General features: G+C 42.8%; 1 protein-coding gene across 3 annotated transcripts in view; it reads left to right on the forward strand.

Annotated features, from left to right (window-relative positions):
* Nucleotides 1-2,570: 2,570 nt before the first annotated feature.
* dgkg (diacylglycerol kinase, gamma) overlaps nucleotides 2,571-25,501 on the forward strand; it is a 40,519-nt gene continuing 17,588 nt past the window's right edge. The window contains exons 1-19 of one of the 3 annotated variants that reach the window (XM_029845947.1): nucleotides 2,571-2,875; nucleotides 8,900-9,305; nucleotides 12,027-12,103; nucleotides 12,941-12,961; nucleotides 13,462-13,612; nucleotides 15,305-15,367; nucleotides 15,622-15,870; nucleotides 16,119-16,271; nucleotides 16,475-16,524; nucleotides 18,972-19,046; nucleotides 19,391-19,510; nucleotides 19,737-19,854; nucleotides 20,014-20,102; nucleotides 20,397-20,513; nucleotides 21,160-21,258; nucleotides 22,414-22,524; nucleotides 22,612-22,685; nucleotides 23,092-23,166; nucleotides 24,765-24,850. In XM_029845947.1, coding sequence (XP_029701807.1) covers nucleotides 9,239-9,305; nucleotides 12,027-12,103; nucleotides 12,941-12,961; nucleotides 13,462-13,612; nucleotides 15,305-15,367; nucleotides 15,622-15,870; nucleotides 16,119-16,271; nucleotides 16,475-16,524; nucleotides 18,972-19,046; nucleotides 19,391-19,510; nucleotides 19,737-19,854; nucleotides 20,014-20,102; nucleotides 20,397-20,513; nucleotides 21,160-21,258; nucleotides 22,414-22,524; nucleotides 22,612-22,685; nucleotides 23,092-23,166; nucleotides 24,765-24,850 — 1,795 coding nt within the window. In that variant the 5' untranslated portion in view covers nucleotides 2,571-2,875; nucleotides 8,900-9,238. The remainder of the gene's footprint in view (nucleotides 2,876-8,899; nucleotides 9,306-12,026; nucleotides 12,104-12,940; nucleotides 12,962-13,461; nucleotides 13,613-15,304; nucleotides 15,368-15,621; nucleotides 15,871-16,118; nucleotides 16,272-16,474; nucleotides 16,525-18,971; nucleotides 19,047-19,390; nucleotides 19,511-19,736; nucleotides 19,855-20,013; nucleotides 20,103-20,396; nucleotides 20,514-21,159; nucleotides 21,259-22,413; nucleotides 22,525-22,611; nucleotides 22,686-23,091; nucleotides 23,167-24,764; nucleotides 24,851-25,501) is intronic. The other 2 variants (XM_011607734.2, XM_029845950.1) reach the window with 2 other exon arrangements.

Genomic DNA, 25,501 nt, shown 5'->3' on the forward strand with positions numbered 1-25,501 from the left:
TGATCCGCGTCCTGTACTGTGACATTGCGAGTATGCTGAAGTTCAATGGCAGTCTGTGTGCTCCCTTCAGGGTGCGTAGAGGCGTCCGGCAGGGCTGCGCCCTCTCCGGAATGCTCTATGCTCTCTCCCTCGAACCCCTTCTCTCTAGGATCCATGCAAGCATGGATGGCCTGCTTCTTCCATCCTTTTATAGAAAAATGGTTTTATCTGCCTACGCAGATGACATAATAATAATGGTGTGTAGCCAGGCGGACATCGAAATTTTATTTAACTTGACAGTTTTGTTCAACCGCCTGTCCGCGGCCAGGGTTAACTGGCACAAGAGTGAAGCCCTGGCCGTTGGCAGGTGGACAAATGGGCTGCTGGTCCTTCCCCAGGATCTTGCCTGGTGGAGGGACAGCCTAAAATACCTAGATGTTTTTATTAGGGACGAAGAAACAGAGAGGAAAAATTGGCTGGACACATTAGCAAAAGTAGAAGGAAAAATTCAGAAATGGAAATGGGTCCTCCCCCGCATGTCTTACAGAGGCAGGACTCTTGTCCTCAATAACCTGGTGGCCTCGGTGCTTTGGCACCGGCTCAGTTGTATGGAGCCCCCCTCGGGGTTGCTAGAACAACTGCAGACAAGAGTTCTGTCTTTCTTCTGGGACGGCATGCATTGGGTCCAGCAGGGGGTGTTGTACCTGCCTAGAGAGGAGGGAGGACAGGGCCTCATCCACCTGGCCAGCAGGACCACCACTTTTAGAATCCAGTTTATACAAAGGTTTTTAACAGGGCCGGCGGACCTAATGTGGAGAGATGTGGCCAGATATGTCTTCAGACGGGTGAGTAACTTGGGGCTGGATGGCGCTCTATTTTTAACCGACTTAAAATTTGCTAAATTAAATGGGCTACCAATTTTTTATAAAAAGTGTTATTAAGGCATGGGCCCTTTTTAAAGTTGAATAAGAAATGGCTCTGACTCTCTGTATTGGCTGCTAAGGGAACCCATAGTGAATGGAGCAAACCCCGGAGCCGCGCCGAGGCTGAAGGCAGCACTATACTGGACCCGGACCCTGTTGCTGCAGCACGTAGTAGCCGTGGCAGGGCCGGACCTAACGGGCGCAGAGGCAGTGGGTTCCCTGTTGGGCACCCGCTCTACCCGGGCAGCCGAGGGGGCGCTTCAGCTGTGGAGGAACAGGCTCAGCGAGAGAGAGAGACGGCTCCTTGTAGACTACGGCCAGGGGACCGAACCGGACTGTGAGGACCCCTTCCCAGAGATCAGGCTGGCGGTCCTCAGGACTTTCTCCCTGCAGGCAGTCGAGAAGAAGACCCTGTATTACGACTGCGTGAGGGTATTAAACAGGAGAGGACTGTCGAACAGGAACACCAGCGTGTGGGCTGATCGGCTGGGAGGGGATGGTGCCCGCCCCTGTTGGAGGGTGCTCTACAAGCCCCCCCAAAGAAGAGGACCGGAGACCTCCAGTGGAGGATCCTGCACAGAGCCCTTGCCCTGAACGGTCTCCTCAAGGATGAACACTGCTGTGTCGGACCAGTGCCCGTTTTGTCCCGGACGGGAAACTGTCTTCCACGCTTACAGTGAGTGTGAGAAACTCACTGTGCTTTTTAATGTGATGAAAGGTGTTTTTAATGGTTTTAATGAAACTTTTTCAATCAGATCATTTATTTTTGGTGCAAGGTACAGAAAGGCTGCTCGGAACAAGTGGTACCTCCTAAATTTTATTTGCGGTGAAGCCAAGATGGCGATTTACACCTCACGTGAGAATAGAATAGCCAAATCTGGAGACTGGGAGGCCGCCACTGTGTGGTGCTGTAATGTACGGTCCAGGCTGAGGTGGGAGTTTGATTTTTTCAAAATGATAAATGACCTCAGCCAATTTCAAGAAATATGGTGCCACAAGAATGTATTATGCACTGTCACTGAAAACTGTTTGTTCTTTGAACAACCCCTTGTGGGATAAATTATACTTACTGTTCCTTAATATTTATCTATCTATTTATTTATTGTTATTCTGTGTGTCTCTAAACAGGGCATTTTGCGTCCCTGTGTGAATTGTTAATAAAATGTTTTTGTAAAAATCAAAAATCTTCTTCTTCTTCTTCTTCTTCTTCTTATTATTATTATTATTATTATTATTATTAGTAGTAGTAGTAGTAGTAGTAGTACTCATTGTAGTATTATTGTTGTGTCTTTAGCCCTGACTGTTGACATAAGGTAATACACCACCCCATTTGGGTGGTGAGTGAATTGCAGTATCAGCAGCAGCTTATTGGAAATAGATGTTGATTTGTTATTTTTCAAATGAGTAATTGAAAATATTGATATACAATTTGTATTTTTAATGAAAGGCAATTATGAATGCAGCTGAATCTGACACTGGGACTGTCCAACTGCACTTTTTAAGAAAACTTATTTTTTTATCATATGACATTATTGGACAAAAAATTAAGGAACATTGAAATGGAGAGAGAGAGAGAGAGCAAGAGAGAGCGAGAGAGAGCGCAAGAGAGAGAGAGGGAGTACTAACCATGCACACAGAATCAGGGAGAGAGAAACAGAGGAAGCAGTAACCATGCACAGATGAGAATCAGGAAGAGAGACAGTGAGAGAAAAAGAGAGACAGAGAGACGGGGAGACAGAAGGCAGCAGAAGCAGAGAGGAAAACTAATGAATTCAGGGTGGATGGAGGGATAAAGCTGCGCGCTACATGTAGCTGCAGTGTGACAGTGTGAACACTCAGAGCGAGTCGACTGCTGTTTACTGGGAGATCAGAGAGCAGCTGCAGTTCCATGTACTGTAGCCCAGTTTAACCAGCTGTGTCTCTCCATAGCTCAACAGAGATGTTGACTCGTGTTGGAACTGCAGCACTCAGAGGTAAGGAAGAGCACCGATTCATAGAGCTTTCCTCTGCTGCACTGTTTTGTCGTGGATCTCTGCTGTTTGTGTCTGTGCTCGTTGTTTATCGATTAATCCTCTTCCCTTTAACGGACTAGTCTCTTGTATGTATCCAAATGTTCCTTAAGCTTTTCCTCCCAGCAACTTTGACCGTTCTTCATTTGCTTTATATGGAGCTGAGACAACAGGCTTTGTGGGAAACGAACCTCTGGAATAAATGACATCATGATGCAAAGTGTTTTGTAGTTTGTCTGGTTTGGAATTGTCTGGTAACGATGCGTGTGTGTGTGTGTGTGTGTGTGTGTGTGTGTGTGTGTGTGTGTGTGTGTGTGTGTTGCTGAATATGGAATAATGATGAAATACAGACAAATGGGGGAAGACATTGCAATGAAAGTCTGGATTAATTTTGACGCTTCCCAGAGTAACAAGGCAGAGAAAGGTTCAGAAATTGGCTGTGTATCACAGAATTAGGAATATTATGGAATCCGTACCTTCGCCTCAGGCTCACTCGGACTGCACATCGGCACAAAACTTGGCTGGTTCTTTTTCACACACTTGTAGACATCTTAGATATATATGACACACGTTTATTCGTCCCCCATTATTGGCAGTCAGCAAGGACAAAGCATACGGTGTCCTTGCATTTCATGTCGACTGGGCTAAATGTAATTCCACTTCTCAGTGGATTGGTTGGGAGTGTGCTCTACATTAATTCTTGGATACCTCCTGTGAGCACTGCTAGAGAGCCGACTTCTTGTGATTAACCTGCAGAGCTGCACCTAATTACATCGTTTCCAGTCGGGGATAATGGTTAGTTATTCTTTAATGGCATCCACTCAGCATTAGGGATTCTTCTTTTAAAGAAATGCGCACACACTCGCATGCACACACACACACACACACACACAATGAGGAGAGGATCAAAAGGAGACGACACTGGCGTGGAGACAGGAGTAATGAAAATAAGATCAGTGAGTCGTGCTGTGAGATGCAGCTCACGTTCCTGCTCCCAGGACGCTGGTGTGTACAACACTGTCCTGTGAATTCCTGTCCCTGAGAGGAGGACAGCGACGCCCTTCTGATGGGGGTCCTGCTGCTATCAGACTGGAATTCATCACATGGATTTAAAGGTGACAGACCAGGACAAACGTCCTCTCAGGACCAGTTAAATAGATCCCCGTCATTTTCGTCCCTACGCGGACAGAATATACCAGCGATGTCTCTGACATGTGGTACTAAAATAAAAATGATGGGAAATCTACCGGTAGATGATTCATCAAATCCACCTCGATGAATTGATGCCTTTTCTCTCGTGGTGCGTAAATGTTTTTAAATGTTTAAAATTCTGACATATATTAAGGAGGAATATAAATGATTGCAAAGCTGTGAATTTATTGATTATCTTACTGGTGAGACGGACACTTATTTGAAATTCTATCGCATACGGTTCAATATTGTTACACTTTCAGTTTTCAATGCTGTGCCTGAGAATATATATGAAGATCTGAATTATTTAATTCAAGCACAGCAATTCATTGATGATCTGTTTAACCGAGTAAATAAAAGCATGTACATTCATCAGCACTGAGTTGTTTACAGCGCTGAATCATTCACTTTTATCACCTAACTGGGACTATTTTCTAATCTAATCTCTCAACTCATCCTCAGCTAAAAGAATCTGTCCATATCATTTCTTAAAATAACATTCTGCAGATCGACACAAGAGCACAAGACATCAAAGTTAAAAAAGAAGATTTAAAATGTGAAGGATGTAGCCTCGAGCCATTCCTGATAACTATTCCCCATCCTTATTTTCCTCTGTATTGATTAGTTTACAGGGAATTGCAAAACCTACTCTGAACATGCTCCAGTTCTTCACACCTGCCCAGATGTGTCTCAGTGTCAGTAAGAGCAGATCACAGCACACAATGCATCACAACGCTGAGATATATCGGTGGAACTCTGACAAGGCACAAGCGCCGTTGACAACATGGCCTGACGCAACTTTGGCAGGTGAATAATGATGAACAGATGCACAGGCGCGTCACACACACACCCTTGTGTTTGTCCAAATTTTGAGGGAAAAGGGGCAAAGCTGAGTGCTGAGGTTTATTTGTTAGTAAAAAAAATAAAAAAAAACTACAGACAGACAGACAGACAGACAGACAGACAGACAGAAAACCTACTTACATACTCCGGCTGTGTGAGGTCAAGGCTCTTTGCACATTTTTAATTTTAGAATATCTTCTTATGGGACAATAAAGATGTGCAGAAGTTAGCATTTGATGACAAAGTCCGGTCACACTTATCATGTGAGCTTTACAGTCTTTCTCACCTAGGTGACCTGATTAAATTTAACTAGTTTTTTTTTACTAGTATAACTGCTTTAAGTGCCCGTGTTGAAGGTGGATTTATTGTTGCACAAAATCTTACTGGTTTTCACAAAAAAAGCAAACTGCTTAGTCGCTCATCCGATGACAAACTGAGGGGTCGAGTCAGTGCATCATTAAGGTAACAGTCAGTTTCTCTGACGAGCAGCGTACCACATACTGCAAACTGGTCTAATTTCTGGGGTTGTTCAGTAAGTAGCCAACCCAGTTAGAGGCAGAGCTATATTTAGCTACTGCCTGGATCATGCAGATAATCTTTGGCCCGAAAATGACTTGGGTTTGGAAGAGACAGGCTGCGGTTGGTATCTGTTTAATCACATAGTCACACAGGCCGTCGGTTTCCTGCTGCTCATTCAGAGCTCACGGTGAGTAAAAACAATTAACTACAGTCAGGACTTCCTCTCTTCATCTGTGAGGTTCTGCTACCCCCCCCTCCCAGACACACACACACACACACACAACATCCTAATCATCCTGACACTTTTTTTGGTTGTTTTTCTTAAGCGAGTCTGGATCAGTGTAATGCGACAAAGCTCCTCTGTCTGAGACACAGAGATACAAATACAATTACCAATGCACCAGTTTCTCACAGTGCCTTAAATATGCCCACTGTTAAGTTCACAATACACGGGAAGAAGATCTGAGTTTAAATTTTAAAGCAGTTTAGTTAGTGCAGTCTATTTTGATAGTAACTCTGCTTTGAACTTTGTGTGGTGAATCTTTGCCTGTTAGACTTAAGTGTCCTCTGCTGACAAAATGAGCAGTTTTGCTCAAGGACAGTTAGGTCCAGGCCAAGCAATGAATACTGAGATATTCTGGAACTGTACACCCTGGATATGCAGATTTAGTCTAGCAAAGGGGATATGTGAAAGATTTCCTGTTGCACCTTCTATTACAGCTCTGAACACAGTTGATGAGATAAAAGCGTAAACGGGAAAAAAATATTCTGCTCACCATAAAACAGTAGGACAACACGTGGGCTGTAAAGAAAATCCTTTATTACATTTTCATGGATCTGACTTAATTCTGTCTCAATCCAAAACCGAAAAACGAGACACAAACGCTGCACAGCTACAAATTCAAATGCAAAAATAATTCTTGCCATCTGAAGATTTTGACTTTTAACTTTGGATTTCATACCTTAATCTCCTCTTGCGCTCACTTGGGTAATTCATCCGTTGGGCCCGACAGCCTGTAGCCGCATAAAACCAGAGCAGCGAGACTCATCACTGCTATCTGGAGTACAGGCTGCATCCACCAAAAAAGGAAAATCTTGAAGGATCTGGCAGGGTTGGAGTCTTATTTTATACGGATCTGCCGACCTACTTCTTTTCTGGATTTGAAAACACCCAGTCCGAAAACCAAAGGCATTTTCATCGTATCATCCATCATGCCTTCATAATCTGCTCAGCATGTTCATAATTCAACTGATTTTCTTTCAGTTGCAGATTCGAAATAACTTTTTACTTTTAAATGTTGTGTAACGTACCTTAAAATACACTTTAAAATAAATCTCTCTGATAGAAACAGAACATTCACCAAAGATCTGCAGGTTTTAAATATTCCTCCGAGACCTTTTGTGATTTGCCACAACAGTTCCTGGAGTTTGAGTTGTGACGAGACTTTAAAGATTATCATCTTAAATTTCTCTAGATTATTAGCTTTTGTTATATCCTTGTATCTGTTTGTTTTTAAATGTAATTGTTTAAAAGAGCTTCCATTTTACCAACCCCCCCCCCCCCCCCAAAAAGTCTAAAAAATAGCTGTTTTCGTTTAGTTAAAGATATACAGAGAAATCAGGACACAAGCGCCGACCCTGATCGGCTGGTAGGATCGGTTGTGATCTCTTCCTTCTCTTCGCTCTCTCTGCCATGGTGCTGTTCTTTGTTGCGCACTCCAATGACGTCATAGTTGCCAGGCAACCTTGTGAGCAAAACAGAATCTGTCAGTGCAGGGGGGGGGGGCACTTAAACACTTACTGTCACAATATATACATGTATAGAGCCTATATATTCTATTTGTATGGTTAATTTTAGTAACATCACTACACTTTGGAGCTCCTTAATGCAATTCTATATATTATTTATATCTTTGTACAATCTCCAGTGAGCTAGACAACTGGGAAGATAAACAACAAATACGAAAAGAGATGTGAAACAGGAGATTACTTTCAAATTGACTAGACAAAATATCATCATATCTCCTGATGACACATATTCTCCAGTGCTTTGTGCATTACAGTCCCATGTTCTGGTACTGATGACGCCAGACATCTGTGTGGATGATTACTGGGGGCAACATAATGGGCTTTTGATAACTTGGTGAAGGAGTTAGGTTATTAAGCATGTATGTGTCTTCTGGTGCCACAGTCGCTGTCATGGTTGACCTTCATCTCTGGGCCTCAGCCCCTTTGTTTGGGTGGGTTAAGTAGAATTTATCTGTTTTAGCAGAATTCAAAGTCTGGATGCCTCGCTCCAAAGTCTGATTGCATACGCAGTGGTAGCAGACGCAGTGGTTATGCAGGTTGCATAACTTCATTTTTATAAATGGTTACCTGAGCTGGGCCCTGCTTTACTTTCACCTAAGTCAGAAGTGGCCCTCTGCCAGAAATTAGGAGCAATATTTGACCACCATCTCAAGAAAATGATCAATCCTTTTTTTACCCAATTCAACAATTAACAGACAAAATTAAATCCTGACACAGTCTAACTTGGAGAAAGTCATCCAGGCCTTCCTCTACTCCAGGTTAGACCATTGCAGGTCCGTTCTCTGCTTCATCACCCATAAGTTCCTGTCTCACCTTCAGCTAGTAACAAACCTCCTCTCATGACCCCCACGGCAGCCTCCCTCTACTCTCTGCCTTCCCAGTTTAGAATTGATTTCTACATTTTACTGATTACTCTTTAATCTCATTTGGGTCTGGACCCTTGTTATCGAAATGACCTTTTGACCCCGTATCAGCCAGCCCACAGCATCAGACTTTTGGGTGGGGCCGTTTTGGTAGTTCAGAATTTTAGGTAGCAGACAAATATGAGCCAGGGCCCCTGGCTTTGGAATGATGACCCTGAGGAGGTAAGACCAGCTAGGTCAGTCAGTTCTGGTGCTGTTTCAAAACTGCTTTTAAGCCTCTCCGAACCATGGTGTTTAAAAATGTGCAATCTGAATATTATTGTTATTATCAGATTATATTTGTCTGTCTCAAAATACTATAAAAAGCTCCCCTGGTTAAAAGTGATGAAATGTAATCAGGTCAATTCTCTGTTTTTTCCATTGTATAATAATGTATCATATCTAATCACCTTCACGTTTCATCTTTTTCATCTGTTCTCTTTCATCCACATTTTCTACTCTCCCCCTTCTTTTTCTTTTTCTTCTTCTTCTTCTTATTACACTCATTTCTGTCATGAAATGTAAGTAAGTAGGAAAAGGCAAGAATAATTAGTCAGCTAAAAGCTACTGTGTCTTGACACACCAGTCCTCCTATGAACTAAGTCTCCCTGATATTCCAGGTTTTTCCATGCCTTTTATGTTCATTTTGCTGAATGTCTGAATGTCCAATGCTGACTCTCAGCTTGATTTGTGTTTCTGCCCCCCCCCCCCAAATCCCTACCAGGTCCAACAACGGAAGAGAACCCCTCTCTGCCCCAGCACCTGACAAATCTAATATCTGCAGCACAGCAGTGTTCCTGAACACTGATCTAAACACCAGACAAACCTGCTCAGTCCAACAGCTGCTGATTCATGTGGCCTCGGTCATTACTCCTACTGTACCCTTTAAATCGTGACCAATTATAGACACACCTTGACACACTGCCTGAAGGAGCCCCATCAGACCCCAGACCCCTGTAGCCCCTCCACACACACACACGCACACACACACACACACACACACACACACACACACACACACACACACACACACACGCACACACCCCTTCCCTGGGCTTCAGAGATGGGTGACAGGAGCTGGGTGTGTCTGAGCCCAGCTGAGTTTGCCCAACTACAACAATACAGTGAATGTGAGTACACATTGTTGGTCTTTCTGTGTTTGTGTACAGAACCGATGATGCTTACAAGTGTTATTTAGCATTGTTTGCAAATATAAATAATGTGGTCTCCATTGTATTTGTTAAGAATTTAAATAAACCTCTGAAATCTGTACATAATAAAGTTGCATATGCAGTATGCATATATAAATCTTGCATTGATTATTTAAAGCAGTCATTGCTAAAAAACAAACAAAGTAAAAAAAAAAAACATGAAATCCTTATTTCTGCAGGATGACGTTCACTAACTTGCTGGATTGAGGTTTTTTATTTATTTATTTTAGATTTGTTAGTCAAAAGAGCTGCTACCTTCTTTTCCTGGCAGACTCATTTGTCATCATAGTGGGTGAACATAACATGGTTCTGTCATGCAAACAATTTCGTTGACTTCCGCACTCGTGCATGAACCTTTGTGATCCATAGGAAGTAAAAACAAAGCAGGTCACTGCTGTCAGTCAGGTCCATTGGCTGACTGAAAGAACAAATATACAAGGTTCGGAGGACAAGCTGGTCAAAATTAGAACAAATATCTATACATTTGAAAGTTGGTTGTTTTCTTTTAGTTGCTTTATAGTTCGGGGTTTTCCCTTCTTGTATTTTATATTTCCTATGCGCCACACATATTCAACTTAAGTTCCCAGACCTGTTGACCTGTGCACAGTGATTTCAAGTATCTTCACCCATTGTGAGATGCTTCAGCAGCTGTTATTATTTGTATCCGTTTCCTATTGTGAAATATTCTGCTGCCACTGTAATAGTAGAATGAAGGTGACTGAGACATCACACTGGCATTGGGGCAGCAGCAGCTGGTCTCAGTTCCAGTTGCCGACCCAAAAAATTGAAAGAAGGCTGTTTGGAAGAGGTGCGGGGATATTTCTATTACTCATTCCCAGACGTCTCCAACAATGACTGCATGTGTTCTTGGTATGTGTACATGCCAGTGTGTGTACGTTAAATCAGTCACTCCCTCTCTGGGCACCAATAAAGTGTGCTTCTTCTTTTAAAAAAAAGTATGATATAACAATCAGTGATGAGTGAATGGCATATAGAGTTACTAGACAATACAAAATGGGAACAAATACCAGATTATTTGTCAATGCGCTTGATGATCTGGATGATTTTGTCACCCTAGCTGTCAAGATATATAAGTTGCTCATGTCATAATGGCACTGTAGAGATCTATCTATTGAACAGCAAGCAGTCTGGAGGGGATCTAGGGACAAGGACCCACAGGCCACTGCTGACTGCCCATCTGAGAACCTGGGTGAACCTTTGATGCTGGAAAATACCATGCTGACACCTTCTATGGGAGTGGATGAAAATTTCATCATCTACTAACTTAGTTATGGGTCCCCTTAACACTCCATTCACTGCAACCTCCCTGAAAGGTCAAACCCTGTTCACCATTATATATCACACCCCTCTTCTCACCCTCTTACTCAAGATGAGCAGCGAGGCACAGCAGCTTTATCTGTTTCGGACATACCAAACATTATTTAGTTCTGAGCCACTCTCTGTCAAAACATCACCTCCAACTCTGCCGCCACTATGCTGAGATCAAGCTTTGTCTCACCTTGCTCTCTTCCACCCTGAGGTATTTTCCAAGGCCAAAGTCACCCCTCTGCCTCTTCATCACCCTGACAACTGCCACATTGTGTCAGGATCTGAGCATGACATGGATCCTGGTTCAATTCAAGAGATCGGAAGTTTTGATGTTAAGTTGCTACCGGGTAGTCAGACTAATTCAGCAAACAAATCCAACCAGACGGGCAGAATAAAGTCCAAATCCAAATGCAAACACAAACAAGAACAAATAACACCAGAACACCACCAGATGCCTGACAACAAGGCAGTCTGGCAAAGAAGGGAAGGCGAGGCAGGTATAAATATATGAGGACGGAGGTGCGGGTGACTGGGAGCAGGTGAAACACAGGAGGCTTAATGGGATCACAAGTGGGACGGAGGCAGGACGGGGAGGCAGGACGGGGAGGCAGGACGGGGAGGCAGGACAGCTCAACACTCCGAGCAGACACTAGGAATAACTGGTGATGACATCTGGATTAATCAATGAGCCTGGAATGATCCAAACATTGGTGAATGGTGCACTCCAGCAGAGAAGTTAAACAAAGTTGTGTTTGTATATAGCAGGATGACATCCTCATCTTCTCCCTGGACATGGATTTCCACATGTAACAAGCCCTTTAGGCACAAGCCCAAGAACACGAAAGCCCAGAAAAGTGAATTTCACTTCTCATCCGCATCATTCCCGTGATACACAATTTCAGAGAGCAGTCTGGACCCTGCAAATATTTAAAACGGTTACAAACATCTCATCTCATCTTGCAAGAAGGTTCAGCACTATGCAAACTTGACCAGTTTTTCTTCAAGGGTATAGCACCGTTGCTGCCCATATTCCGTACCCTGACCTCTGTCCCTCCTCGTGGTCTTCAGTCAATGCAAGTGCCAAAATGGACCCAAATCCACATAGTCAAAATGCATATGATGTGGGTTTGAAGGGGTACTTCCACATACGTTGGCTAAAGACATCAAGAGTCACCCATTATCCTGAGAGGCTGATGACAAATATGGTTTCTGATTGACTACCTGATGAAATAAAGACTGCCAGTACAACTCAAATGCTGTGTATCTCATACTGTGACCAAAAAAGATTTAGCTTCTTCTGTTCTTGTACAGACTCTTCAAAGAAGCTGAAGGATGTTCTGGATGAGTTTCATGGTGAAGGAGTGCTTTCCAAATATAATCCTGAGCAGGTATGTTCACAAAACACACACTACAGTGGATGGGAGGTTGCATGATCCCACACATATAACGTCGATACCGTCTCTAGGGAACACTGGAACTTCAGTAGGCCCCTAGGCTCCAGCGAAAGGTTAGCAGCCACCAAAGCTGAGCAATTTCTATTTTGGTGTTTTACCTTCAAATCGTGAAAAATGTCCACAGCACTTCCACATGTAAGGGGTGCTATTTTTCGTGTTAGAGTTTTTGAAAAACATATCTCCCTTTCCTCTTTTGTCTTTGCCTTTACTTTATCTCCACCCTACTGTAATGTTTTTCCAAAGGGTTGGTTTTCAACGTGATGAAGGCTTGATGGCAGAACCAGACGCAATGCTCCTGTGCCCTGTCTGATGCCATATCATCCACTGGCGCCGCACTGAACACTGATTCTGCCATCTGTGTGTGTGTGTGTGTGTGTGTGTGTGTGTGTGTGTGTGTGTGTGTGTGTGTGTGTGTGTGTGTGTGTGTGTGTGTGTGTGTGTGTGTGTGAAAAAGAGAAAAATGGTCCGCATGTGTGTTGAGCACAGTGCTATGAGTAATGGGTCTATTATTGGGTCCTGTATTATTTTATGAAAAGAGTAGCCTTTTCTATTCCTTTCAAACTGTTTTATAGTTCCGTGGAGCTGGTTAAATATAAAAATGACCACAGAAAGATTATCACCAACTATCAGAGAAAAACTATGTTGGCAGACGGCTCCATCACACACAAATCTTTCCTCACACAGTAACTGATGTCTTATTTTCATTTTCCTGCTAACCTCACTTGGTTTTCTGACTATCTTTCCCCCTTTTTTGTTCTGGCTGATGTAAAGAATCAAGACATTCTCAACCAAGTAAGCCTCAGCCCAGGAGACTTTGCATGCTGTGTGGTGGCTGTCTGCAGTCTGCATGCACGTTCTGTCTCCCACTATTAAAAAACTGGTGTTATTCACTGCAGACTGCTTGTTCAAAGGTCTAAAGTGTTGGTATATTTAAGCTGAGGGGGCTTCCGCCTTCTGCTTCCATGCCTGTATGCTGGGTTGTAAAGTACTTTGCTGTTTTTAGCATTTGTCAGTCATTTCTTTCAAACAACACTGTAACTTACCATCCAAGCTTTTGTGTCATTACAGAACAGATAATTATGGCAATTTATTGTGTTTAAATGTCCAAATTGTCCTCATTAGGCTGTCTTAACTTGCATGTTATCTCAAATCAGTATCATAATTCTCATTTTCAGGGTAGGTCAACTGGGACTGAACACGTTCATCTCTTCTTCACTCTCACTAAACATTTACTTCATTTCATAGATGTACCTGAGTAATTCTCTTTTTCTATTTGCCATTTCTTTTCCCAGCCCATCGATTATGAAGGTTTCCAGCTCTTCATGGCCACTTATCTGGAGAATGACATCCCAGAGGAACTGTGTCGGCACCTCTTTACCTCCTTCAAGAGCAAGACAGGGGGCTGCTCTCCCAATCAGTCTCATGGAGAATCCAGTTTACTGGGTAGGCCATTGTGCACCTTTGCCTTTTGTAAAGATTTGCCTCCTATAACTGTTTTGGTTTCATTGCTGCCACAATGAATGAATGACAGAAAGAATGTGTTCTGCCGGAGATCTCTCTATTAAATGTGAACATGTTAGAATGTGAGTTTACTCATGGAGCTCTTACCTGTACTCTAGCGTAGGTTTTTTCTTTTTAGCACATACTGTACACTGCTAAACTTGATGTCAAAATTGTGTTCAAAATCTCAGCTGAAGACTTCTGGCATTTCCAATGGATGGCTAACAATATGCTAATGTCAACACATAAGTAAATGACACATTCTATGTCTGCTGATTACCTTAGGATTGTCTTGGGCTTTGATAACATTTGGAAATCTGATTGTCAGTCTCAAAGCTCTTTTCTTTATTTTCTCTTTCTTCAGCTTTCAGCTAACTGTAAACATTGACAAAGTGTGACCATAAATGAAGTTGTCTGGCTTGAATATTCCTTAATATTCCAATTTTGGGTTAGTAGATTAAACTATGGAATTCAGCTTCATTCACGTGCACCATTAAAAGGCTACTTTTGCCATCAAATTCCACCAAATGATGCGCCCTCCCCGTGACCCCGAAAGGGATAAAGCGGTTAAGAAGATGAGAATGAGAGCAACTCACCACACACATTTACATCTCCTATAACATGTGTCTCATATGTCCACATTAATATGTATACCCAAACTTTAGTTTTTATTGTTGATCTCAAGGACTGAATGTTTCCCAAAGTGTATTTTCCCTAAAGCCTTAAACACTATGATAAAACTGCTAGGACAGAAAGAGCAGGCGCTTCCTCTTCTTCAGAGGATGAGTGCGTTGAAGTTAACACCACCAGAAACTGTCAGCACCTCAGATCAGAGTCCCCAAAAAAGCTGCTTGGAGTTTAAACAGCAGATAGATTATAACAATGCAGGCTCCATGAGTTAGGCTGGTTGAACTGCAGCAAATAAGCCGTTGAACACTCTTGGCCTGGTAGTCGTCTGGAATTGTCTTTGAAGAATTCAAAGAAGTTCCTGTAGGTGTTGGCTACCTGATGTCACTTTTCCTTTTATGGAGACATTTGGGTCCAATTTTGACTAATTCTCCAACACAGCAGTAACACAACCCTTCACATGGTTGCGCATCCTCCTCCATACTTCCCAGTGGGAATCAGACATTCAGGAACCATCTGCTCGCCCTGTCTACATTTAGCAGACGCAGTGATTAGTGCCATAAAGCTCAAATTTATGGAGTTTTCGCACCAAGGGACACATTCCCCTCTGCCACAATTTTTAAATATCAAAATGACACACACACACATTTAATGATTCTGCCATTTCTCCTAACTTTCCTTTATATCCTTGCACGTTTGATGTTTTTCTTGTCTGATTTATTATTCCATCATTTCTCTTACCAAGAAGTCTCCTTCAACTGAAATATACACACCGATGTGTGACCTCTACTGTATATATTTTTATAAAAGTATTTATAAATCACCCAGCATCTGCACATCCAGCAGAGTAAAGCATCTATATTGTGTCTCGACGTTTTCAGTGATCAACTCGGCCTAACTTTCCGAGATGTCTATTCTTGGAAACATGTTAGTCTGACTGCAATGATGTTCACTCATTCATATGGCTGCTGCCACTATCTCTTCCCTCTCTTAAACAATGGACTGCAGATGCCCGCTCCATTGACGCAGGCATCTCTATTCAGACTGAAGTGGCCTGTGCCCCCATTACAGGTACCAGCAACGGTTGACTCATCACAGTGATGTCATCTTAATGGGACATGGGTCTACTGGCTGTAACTCGCTGTTGCCTCCCTCTGTCATCTTGTTGTGGATGACCCAAATGCTTAGTGTATTCCTTCTGCTTCCTGTAACTGTGTATTTGTCATGTTTTTTGTATTGTATGTCTGCAACACTTCGTGGGCTGTTATCCACCTTTCCTCCTGTTTTTGATAGTTCCTGTTTAAATGCTTTTCCTCCATCAACAGGGATGAATGGGAAAAGTATCCTTTCAGCAATGGGTAGGCACACACCAGAACACTCCAGTGTGATGAACACAACAGCAGCCAGCACCTCGCCATCGTCATCTCGCACCTCCTCACTGCGCTCAGGAATGGGGCAGCAGACACCTGGGGGTTGCCACCAGTTGCCCTGCACTCAGGTCAAAGCCTCAGAGGTCAGCAGCAATGCTTTGAACCCCAACACTGGTCCTGCCAGGTCCCCCAAACTTTCACCAGGTGATTTAGCTGCATCGTCATACTATTCACCATCAACCATCAGTCAACCTCCATCATCTTCTGTGATCATAAGCTGAAGCTTAAATGTAACTGTCAATCACATCAGAATACAATGATTTCTTAACTGTCTGAATCTAAACTGAGGGATTTTTAACCTAGACTCTAACAGCTATCTTGCCATAAAAAGGTCAAACTTCCTAAATGTGTTTTTTCAGCACTGTCATGGTGTTTTTAAATGCTTCTTTCAGAGAGGAGCCAGACCGAGAAACATTTGTTGCAGCGCAGAAGCCCATCACCCCACCAGAGCCCCCTCCTGCAACCGCCTCAGGTGGTCTTTCTCAAGGACATAGTCTGTTACCTCTCCCTGCTGGAGCGGGGGATGCCAGAGGACAAATTGGAGTGTGAGTGATGGTGGGCGGAGTGTCCACTGCTATAATGGCGCTGAATCACAAGGCACATTTTTGCTAACTGGTCTTACCAATAGCATAATCTGCTTCTTTAACCTTTTGATCCCCTGGAGGGAGCTAGGGAGTGAATGTTAGAGCTTCAAAGAGCTGATCAGTTTTTGAGTTTTCATGGACGCTGTTCTCTTGTTTCCCACCAGTCATGTTCCGGCTGTATGACACAGATGGAAATGGGCTTCTAGACAGCTCTGTGAGTGTCTTGTTTCTCTTTTTTCATTTGGTAAATTTGTGTATTGACTTTCACGTTTCACACAGATGCTCTAAGCATAGAAAATCAAGCACTTAGCTGCAGCATTTGCACTGCTTGGTAATAATAACATACATATGAGCCATGTTTTACTGCCAGCGGCCCTGATCGGACCTGTTCGTCAAGCACAACCAACAGATGCTCCACTGGACTGACATATGGGGAAGTTGGAGGCCAACACAACACCTCAAACTTGTGCTCCCTCAAGCATTTCTAAACTGTTCTTGATATGAAGCAGGACACAATTATTAATGGGATGGGGGGGGGGGGCTCCTGCTGATGGCCAGCTGGCAAAGGAGGAGAAGAGAGGAAAGAGGGAGGACAGATAGAGGAAGGATTACACATACAGCATACATGCAAGTACATTAATCAAATCATAGCTAAAGCTGAGCTGGTCACTGGGGTTAGAGGTCAACAGGTCAGGTCACAGCTATTATCCTTTTGAAAGAGGCTATGGCCATTAGGGAATATTGATGCCATGAAAGGTGTACATGGTCTGCCGAAACGTTTAGGTGGGTGGTACATGTCAAAGAAACCTCCACATGCATGCAGGACCTGGGGTCTCCTAATGGAACAATGCCCAAAGCCGGCTTGCCGTCTTCCCATAATGCACTCTGGTTCTGTGTGTTTTCCCTTGGGTGATGCAAACGTAACTGTCCACTGACGTGATGTAAAAGACAACGTGATACATTAGACAAAGACACCTTCTTCCATTGCTCCGTGGTCCAGTTCTGATGCTCATGTGCCCCTTGTTGATGCTTTCAGCAGGCGACAGAGGTCAGCATGGCCTCTGTTATGGGTCTGCAGTTGCATACTAAACAGAAACAGCTTTTACTCAATCAATCAATCAATCAATCAATCAATCAATCAATCAATCAATCAATCAAACAAACAAACAAACAAACAAACAATCAATCAATCAATCTTTATTTAGATAGCATTTGTTACAATCCAAATTTTCTCTAGGTGCTTTACAGAATCCCAGCGCCTGACCCCCAACAAGCAACAGTGGCAAGGAAGAAACCTTGACCAAGACCAGACTCACGTAGGGAGACCCTCCTGCTGATGGCCGGCTGGGTAGAGAGAGAGGAGAAGGGGGAGGACAGGTAGAGGAGAGAGGAGAAGGGGGAGGACAGGTATAGAGAGAGGAGAAGGGGGAGGACAGGTAGAGGAGAGAGGAGAAGGGGGAGGACAGGTAGAGGAGAAAATAGGTAGAGATCATGTAAGTACATGCTGGTGTAAGAGTTGAGTCAGGGGGGTCGGAGGTCAGTAGGTCAGCATACAGCTATGAAGGCAACGATACTATAGCCTATAGCAGCATAACTAAGCTGTTATCCTAATAATTAGACAACCCTCTAAATATGATAATTATGTCTAGAATAATAACTGGAACTACAGAATGACTGACAATAAGCTTTTTCAAAGAGGAAAGGGTAGAGATGAAGTCAGCCTCCCGTACCAGGGAGCCTGTTCCCTATCAGGGGGATCTGGTAGCTAAATCCTCGGCTCCCCATTCGATCACAACCAGCATTGACTTAATTATTAATCTAAGCCACTGTAGCTCATCTGTTGGATCTAACATTTTTTTTACCTTCCTATGTGCAGCTTTGTGGCTTGGCCTCCCATTCACCACTGTTCCTTCCTTGGACCACTTTTGTTAGATAGTGACCACGTCACTGCACTGGTCAGTATCCATGTAGCTTTTGTGAGGGAACAACTGGCAAGAGCTGCACTTTTGGAGATGCCCTGACCCACTTGGCCCCCACTCAAAACTATGTGCTTCTGTCACATCAACTTTGAGAATAAAAGGTTAATTTGCTGCCCGGTGTGTCTCAGTCAGCGGCAGCTGGTAGTCTTTCAACCAGGGAAGGCTGGGAGTCCTAACCAGCAGGATGAATGATTGAACACACAATATTAAACTGGAACAGGGAAATGTTAAAATCATCCTAAACTGAACAAGGAATTGCAATGAGCATGAAATTGCAATTTCGCGAAGCAAATATTAAGAAATGGGTTGCAGTTTGTCTTTCGACTTCACTAGAAAAATCCACAATGGGACTGAGCTGCCAGTGCTCAAGAGGCAGCGTATATCTCTAAATAGCTGTCAATCAAGAAGGAATTCAGCCTGTTCACTGATCCTGTAATCATGACATGGAAGCCCAGCTCCAGCTGTTAGTCCTGTTAGCACACATGAGCATCAGAACCAGGATGAAGACTGAAAGCCTGGGAATTAAAATATGATCTAATCAAACTTCACTCAATAGCCTGCAATAACAAGGTAAATAAAGAAGTTTCAATTAAATGTGAAAACTGAACTAATGCAGACGGACTGAAGAAACTACTTTACACTAATTAACTGGATGATAAAACGATCATCTGTGTTTTGGTAGGAGCTGGATCGAATTATCAATCAGATGGTGCATGTGGCAGAATATCTGGAATGGGATACTACAGAACTACGACCGGTAAGCAATAAACACAGAAACAGTACTGTGATGGGTCCCTCATTAAAAGTTTTATTATTATTTAATCAATGAATGTGGAGACCAACAACATTGAGAGACCCTTCAATGGACGGACGGAAGGACGGACGGAAGGACGGACGGACGGACAGACAGACAGACAGACAGACAGACAGACAGACAGACAGACAGACAGACAGACAGACAGACAGACAGACAGATAGACAGATAGATAGATAGATAGATAGATAGATAGATAGATAGATAGATAGATAGATAGATAGATAGATAGATAGATAGATAGATAGATAGATAGATAGATAAAGTGTGATTGTTGGTCACCTCAGATACTAAAGGAGATGATGGAAGAGATCGACTACGATCGAGATGGGACAGTCACGCTGGAGGAGTGGATCAGAGGAGGTCTCACCACCATCCCCTTACTGGTTCTGCTGGGAATGGACACGGTACATTTCCATCATACTATATCTGTCATGCTCAGTTATTAAGTGCTCGTTTTGGGTTTTTTTTGCCAAATTCTGACCAAACTCTACTGTTACAACATAAAACACCTAAAAATGCTGAATAGCTTTTTTCTTTGCCGGCACCTGTTAAAGCAATAATAACCACAACTGTTCACGAGACCACCACACACCACAGTTGTGCTCACACCACCTCTCTTTAATCTGCTAGAACATTGAAGAGGACGGGCAGCATGTGTGGCGTCTGAAACACTTCAACAAGCCTGCGTACTGTAACTACTGCCACACCATGTTGCTCGGTGTCCGCAAGCAGGGCCTCTGCTGCTCCAGTGGGTCAATTCCTCACCTCCTTTCCCCTTTGTGGGCATCGCTGATTTATGTCATTTTCCCTTCCTGTGTAAAATTAATAATCTATGCTATCAATGTTGACACTGTGTCTGATTATGATATAAGCGAAATAACACAGACATCTGTTGTTGGTCTTCCAGTATGCAAGTACACAGTCCACGAAAGGTGTGTGTCCAAAGACATCGCCGCCTGCATCAGCACGTATGCAAAATCACGTCGGCACACTGACGTAAGTGCAAAACACCGCACATGAACATGTCGCTCTGTTTGTCAGTTTCTCACCGACCTCATCTGAGAAAGCAGAAAAGATCACAGGATGGTCCGTGAGGTCACACTCCCGCTTCATCACAGGCACATCCTCTGCCTTCTCATGTGTCATAATCCGGCACAAGGATTATTTTTACCTTCTCTTCATTTTACAAATTATAAATCAGCAGTTCAAAGGAATTCCGGACCAAAACTCTTAAAGATCCAAAGGCCAAAACATTTATGTTAATGTAGAAATGTCTGTACTTCCTTCCAGGCTATGCAGCATGTCTGGATGGAGGGTAACTCTCCTACCAAGTGTGACCGCTGTCATCGGAGTATCAAGTGCTACCAGGGCCTGACGGGGTTACACTGTGTCTGGTGTCAGATCACGGTGAGTTCCCACTGTTCTCACTCACACTGTAGTCAGTGGAAAAGTGTGTGTGTGTGTGTGTGTGTGTGTGTGCGTGTGTGTGTGTGTGTGTGTGTGTGTGTGTTTAAATATTCTTATATCTGGCTATTTGGTGTCATTTTATTAGAATATTGTGAGAGTCAGGTAATATAAGTACACTATCAAAATTCTAATGAAAAAAAAGGGTTTCAGCACTTTTTGTAAAATGAAATTTTAAGGAGGAATTATAAATTAGGACACCCTCGCAATTATTCCCATTTAAAAATGGATAAAGTGACACACAGGCTATCATAGTTAGATGTACACTAGATGACTAGATGCATACTGTACCCCTCTCTAACGAAAACACACATGCACACAAATGGATTCCATTATGTAATGCAAGTAATGTCCACTAGATGTCGCCACAGACATGCACTTTACCTAACCCCCTCCCATCGCATATTACTTTACATTTCATTGCAGCGTGACAAACACTGTACTCATATATTGGTTAATAAATTAGGTGTTAGGCTGGCCAAAAATATAGGTATTTGTAGCATTAAAAACATATTAAACTGTTTGACAAGATTCATCTCACTAATGGATAACGCAGCTCTTATGATGCCTGGACTCCCCTGTGCTGCAGCTCCATAATAAATGTGCCTCTCACGTGAAGCAAGAATGTGATGGAGGATCACTGAGGGACCACACTCTACTTCCCTCATACATCTGCCCCGTCGTTCTGGTGAGAATATCTCCTCCTGTTTGTCAAACACGAGTGCATAACATTCTCCCCCACAGATGGTTAAGATTCAGTGCTAACTGACTCATAAAACCTTGTTTTGAGTCTGATCATCTGAACTCCCTGTAACCAGTAGGTTTGCAGGTTGCATGTTACCTGTTATTTAGCATATTTAAACATTATAATGGCTTTAAATGGTCTATTTAGAATGGTAATAGTACAAACTTAAAACCTTTATAATTAATGCAAAACAGAGCAGCAATTTAAGAATGTTTTTTAATTTCTGGATTCAAAGAAGTGTAATCCTCCCAAGGTTTCAAATCCTCTATGGAACCCCTGGACCTCGCACGGTCCATTTGAAACCGATCTTTCTCATTTCAACAGACTGCAACTCCAAAAGTCTGAATGTCACGCCACTGAACAGATAATTCCTACTGTCACACGTATGCTGCGCAACCACCTGCTTCACGACCAAGAGTCTATTTCCAGACCTGCATTCTGATGCCTCGCTGACATGACAATTAATACGCATGCCTAAAGAGGTCCACGCTGCAGCTTTCCACACATCTGCGAAACATTTAGAGTCAGAATCACTAAATATATGTTGAGTTGTATTTGGTGCAGTGACAAAAACATCCGGGACAAGATCTTTAGGCTCAAACTGCTGTCTTAATACACTCCTGATGAATCACATGAGCAAGAATGTATTGATTTAGATCGATCTCTGGAAAGTTGCTGCTTCACAATGCAGATGAGCCTTCTGTCTAATGTATCTTGCATTATATATATATATATATATATATATATATACTGTATATATATATACTGTATATATATATCTTTGCTTCGTATTGGTATAATTTGTAGAAGAATGAAGGTTTGATTGATGATTTTATTTTGAACATGCAAGTGCAAATAAAGACAATTTAATAAATGTGAGATTGATAACAAGCAAGCACAGACAAATCTCTGCCCTTAAACCCTCAACCCAGGTCAGAGAAAACATTTTTTTAAAAACCCTTTTAGATTAAAAAAGAAACCTGGTAAGGGATCCCTCTCCATGGGATGAACAGGCGTGCTGTAGACGTCTCATATGCAGAGAACATCATTAACTTAACACGTCATTTGTTATATACAAGGTAACATTTGTGTTTACAGGACCGTCAGTCTATGCTGAAACGTGGCGAGGGGGAGTCACCACCCAGCACCAGTCCTGATGACGCCAATCAGACTTTTAAATTCACCCTGGGCGAAGGCCAAGCACTGCAGGTACGCTCGCCTCCAGCATCCACCTGCCTCTTTCCCACCGAGGCTGCCTCATGCGGGTCTGAACTGTATTCCGCCCCTTCCAATCAGATCAACCCTCTACCGGGTTCCCACCCTCTCCTGGTTATGGTCAATCCCAAGAGTGGAGGACGGCAGGGGGAGCGGTGAGTTCCTGAGAAAGATGGAATTGTGAGAACACAATGGAGAGAAAGCACAGATCCTGACAGCTAATCACAGGTGACAGGCGTGAAAAAGGCAATTTCAGGACAAAGAATTATAATTGTTCTGCTCCTTCTCACTCCACAGTCTATTCACAGAAGAAGATAAAAACGCTCTTACTGATTAATGTTCTGCTCTAAAGGAACACATAATGCAGATCATTTGGAGCTAGAGAATGTTTGATGTGGGATATAGTATTACTAGTACCGAAACAGTATCCAAATAATTGGATATTGAAACCTTCACTACATATCTTTTTATACATCTTTAATTTTCTGAGTATCCATTATGTGTTATATTTAGCACATTGCTTTCTTCTTGTAGGTGGTCTGATTTCTTTGTTCTTTCCAGAGTTCTTAGAAAGTTCAAGTACCTTCTCAACCCAAGACAGGTGTACAGTTTGGAACGAGGGGGTCCGATGATGGGGTAGGTCGATATGCATATGTGTGTTGCTTGTTGGACTAGATCACTACAATATTAGTTACCCTTCAGTGACCTGATAATATGTGGACTGTATGTGATGTCATTGGCTGAATATCTTATTACATCTGACCGTATTTGAAGTTACACAGGATGAGATGGAGTTGGGGTTGTGCCTGTGATACTTTGCGTGTGATTGAACAAACTGACACAACCTCTTGTTGTAACAAACAAGAATGTGTGAAGTCCAATTTTAACTTGACTGCATATTATTTAAAAGGCTCAAGTTGATTAAATCTAAACAGTTAACTGAGAATTCTTTGTTGTCAGAACTTGCTGCTTCAGGGTTCTGTTGGTACGGTCCTGCAGGCTGATTAGGCCTGGAAGGCTCCCTCCTGAGATGGATGTTCTCCCCAACATTTTAGCAGTTGTCCAGACACTTTAAAAGCGCTTTTGCTTTACATAGTTGATAGTTATAGTTCAGTTCATCATATATTGTATGTGTTTCACAACGCCAGGAAATATTGATGGTCAGCTTCTCCAGCAAATAAAAGGTAATTGACATTTGTTACAAAAAAACAGAAGTGTAAATCTTAAGCTATGGTGGTCTTGCCTGCCCCCAAAGTCCTCTCAGAGAATGGTCCCGTGTCTGGGATGAACAGCAACGTACCACTATACACAGTCAATGTATGTGTCATTACAGCCTTTAACCTCATCTGTAAAAAAAAAAAAAAAAAAAAAAGTATGTTGAAGAGGTACTAGTAGAGAGGAGAAGGAACCATCTGGTATCCTACGAGAGGAGAGGCGATGAGGTTTCCTGCCACAGGTAGCTGAGCTGCTACTACACAATCAGCAGAAGATACACAAGCGTTGATGGCTGGAACTGAACACATGACCTTTGCTGCTGATGGATTTAGCACCATGTGACAACACTGACAACCTGCAGAAAGAAACGTGTCAGAAGGTTCCAAGTGCAGCTTCACAGGATACCTGTGCATTACCTTGACTGGCTAGCTACTACAGTGTAAAGGTTGGGACACCCTGGTCAATATTTTTATTAATGTAAAGAGGAGAGGAACATAAAATGAACTCCAAAAGACCTAAATAAAAAAACTATCTGATATTTTAAGCAATATCAGTGTATCATATATAGTTATAAAGGACAGGCAGAACCCAGCAAAAGAAGAGGAACCCAGGAGAGTTAAGCTCTCACATAACCTTTATTAAGCTACCACATCTCAAGCAGCCCGTCAGGATCCATCATCATTATGAAAGGCCAGATGGTGCAAATTTTGAAGCTTTATAAATAACCAGACCCCTTTAATCTTGTCCCAACAATCAGCCGATGCCCACAAAGCAGGAGACTATCAAACAATAGCAACGTGATTTCAGGTACACGTGTGCCATCAGAAACTACAGCTACCAGGAGCAGAGGAGGTCCAAAGAGGCTGGTTTCTACAAATGGATAATGATCGACTTGTTTAACGGGTCACGCTAACAGAAACCCACCCAGGTGTCCCACTTTTGGATGCCACCGTATGTTTTGAAACAGAAAGTTCATGCTTGTGACTGCCTTCACTTCAATGTATTTCCTTTCTCCTCAGTCTCAGCTTCTTCCACGACGTCCCTGATTTCCGAGTGCTGGCATGTGGAGGCGATGGCACCGTTGGCTGGATTCTAGACTGTATAGGTACACAGATTCAATTCAATTAATGTGTTCTCGGACAAATGAACATACAAACAGGTGAAAGCTACTAAAGTTAAATCCTTTCCGTGCACTTTCATGAATTTAGCTTTGAGCTGGTAACATTGTTTGTGGATGATGACTGTTGATATTCATATTTATCTATAATATAAAAACTGACAGTCCCGGAAAAGATCCTGCGAGTTTTTGCTGATCCATGGAGGCTGGATAGTGGCCAGATATTTGCCTACATTGTGCGTCAGCCAGCTCCTGCTGCTGACCATGGGCCTGAGCAGGAGCTCTTCCTCATATATCTTGGTGGGAAACCGTGGAAGCATGTTGTGGCTTCACCATTGTGGAGTCTGTAATAGAGGTCCATGCATTCCATTTCCTTTTTAGTCCTGCAGTTGTCCTGCTTCTGTGTTGTCTGGTTTGTCTGGTATCTCCCCAGGTGTGATAGCTCTACCATTATCCGCCTTCTTACATCCATCCGTGGTACAAGAACTTTTCAAAATCCAGTGTGCTGAGGACACGTGATCGTTAATCAAAAGCTGATCACCTTTAATGACAGATATGATCAAAACACTGGTGATTTCCCTGCATCACAAAAAGTGAAGAGACTTTCAAGAACTGGTGTGAACTTGCCAGAACACCTGT

Source organism: Takifugu rubripes, chromosome 1 (genome assembly GCF_901000725.2).
Source record: "Takifugu rubripes chromosome 1, fTakRub1.2, whole genome shotgun sequence".
NCBI classification, from domain to species: Eukaryota; Metazoa; Chordata; class Actinopteri; order Tetraodontiformes; family Tetraodontidae; genus Takifugu; species Takifugu rubripes.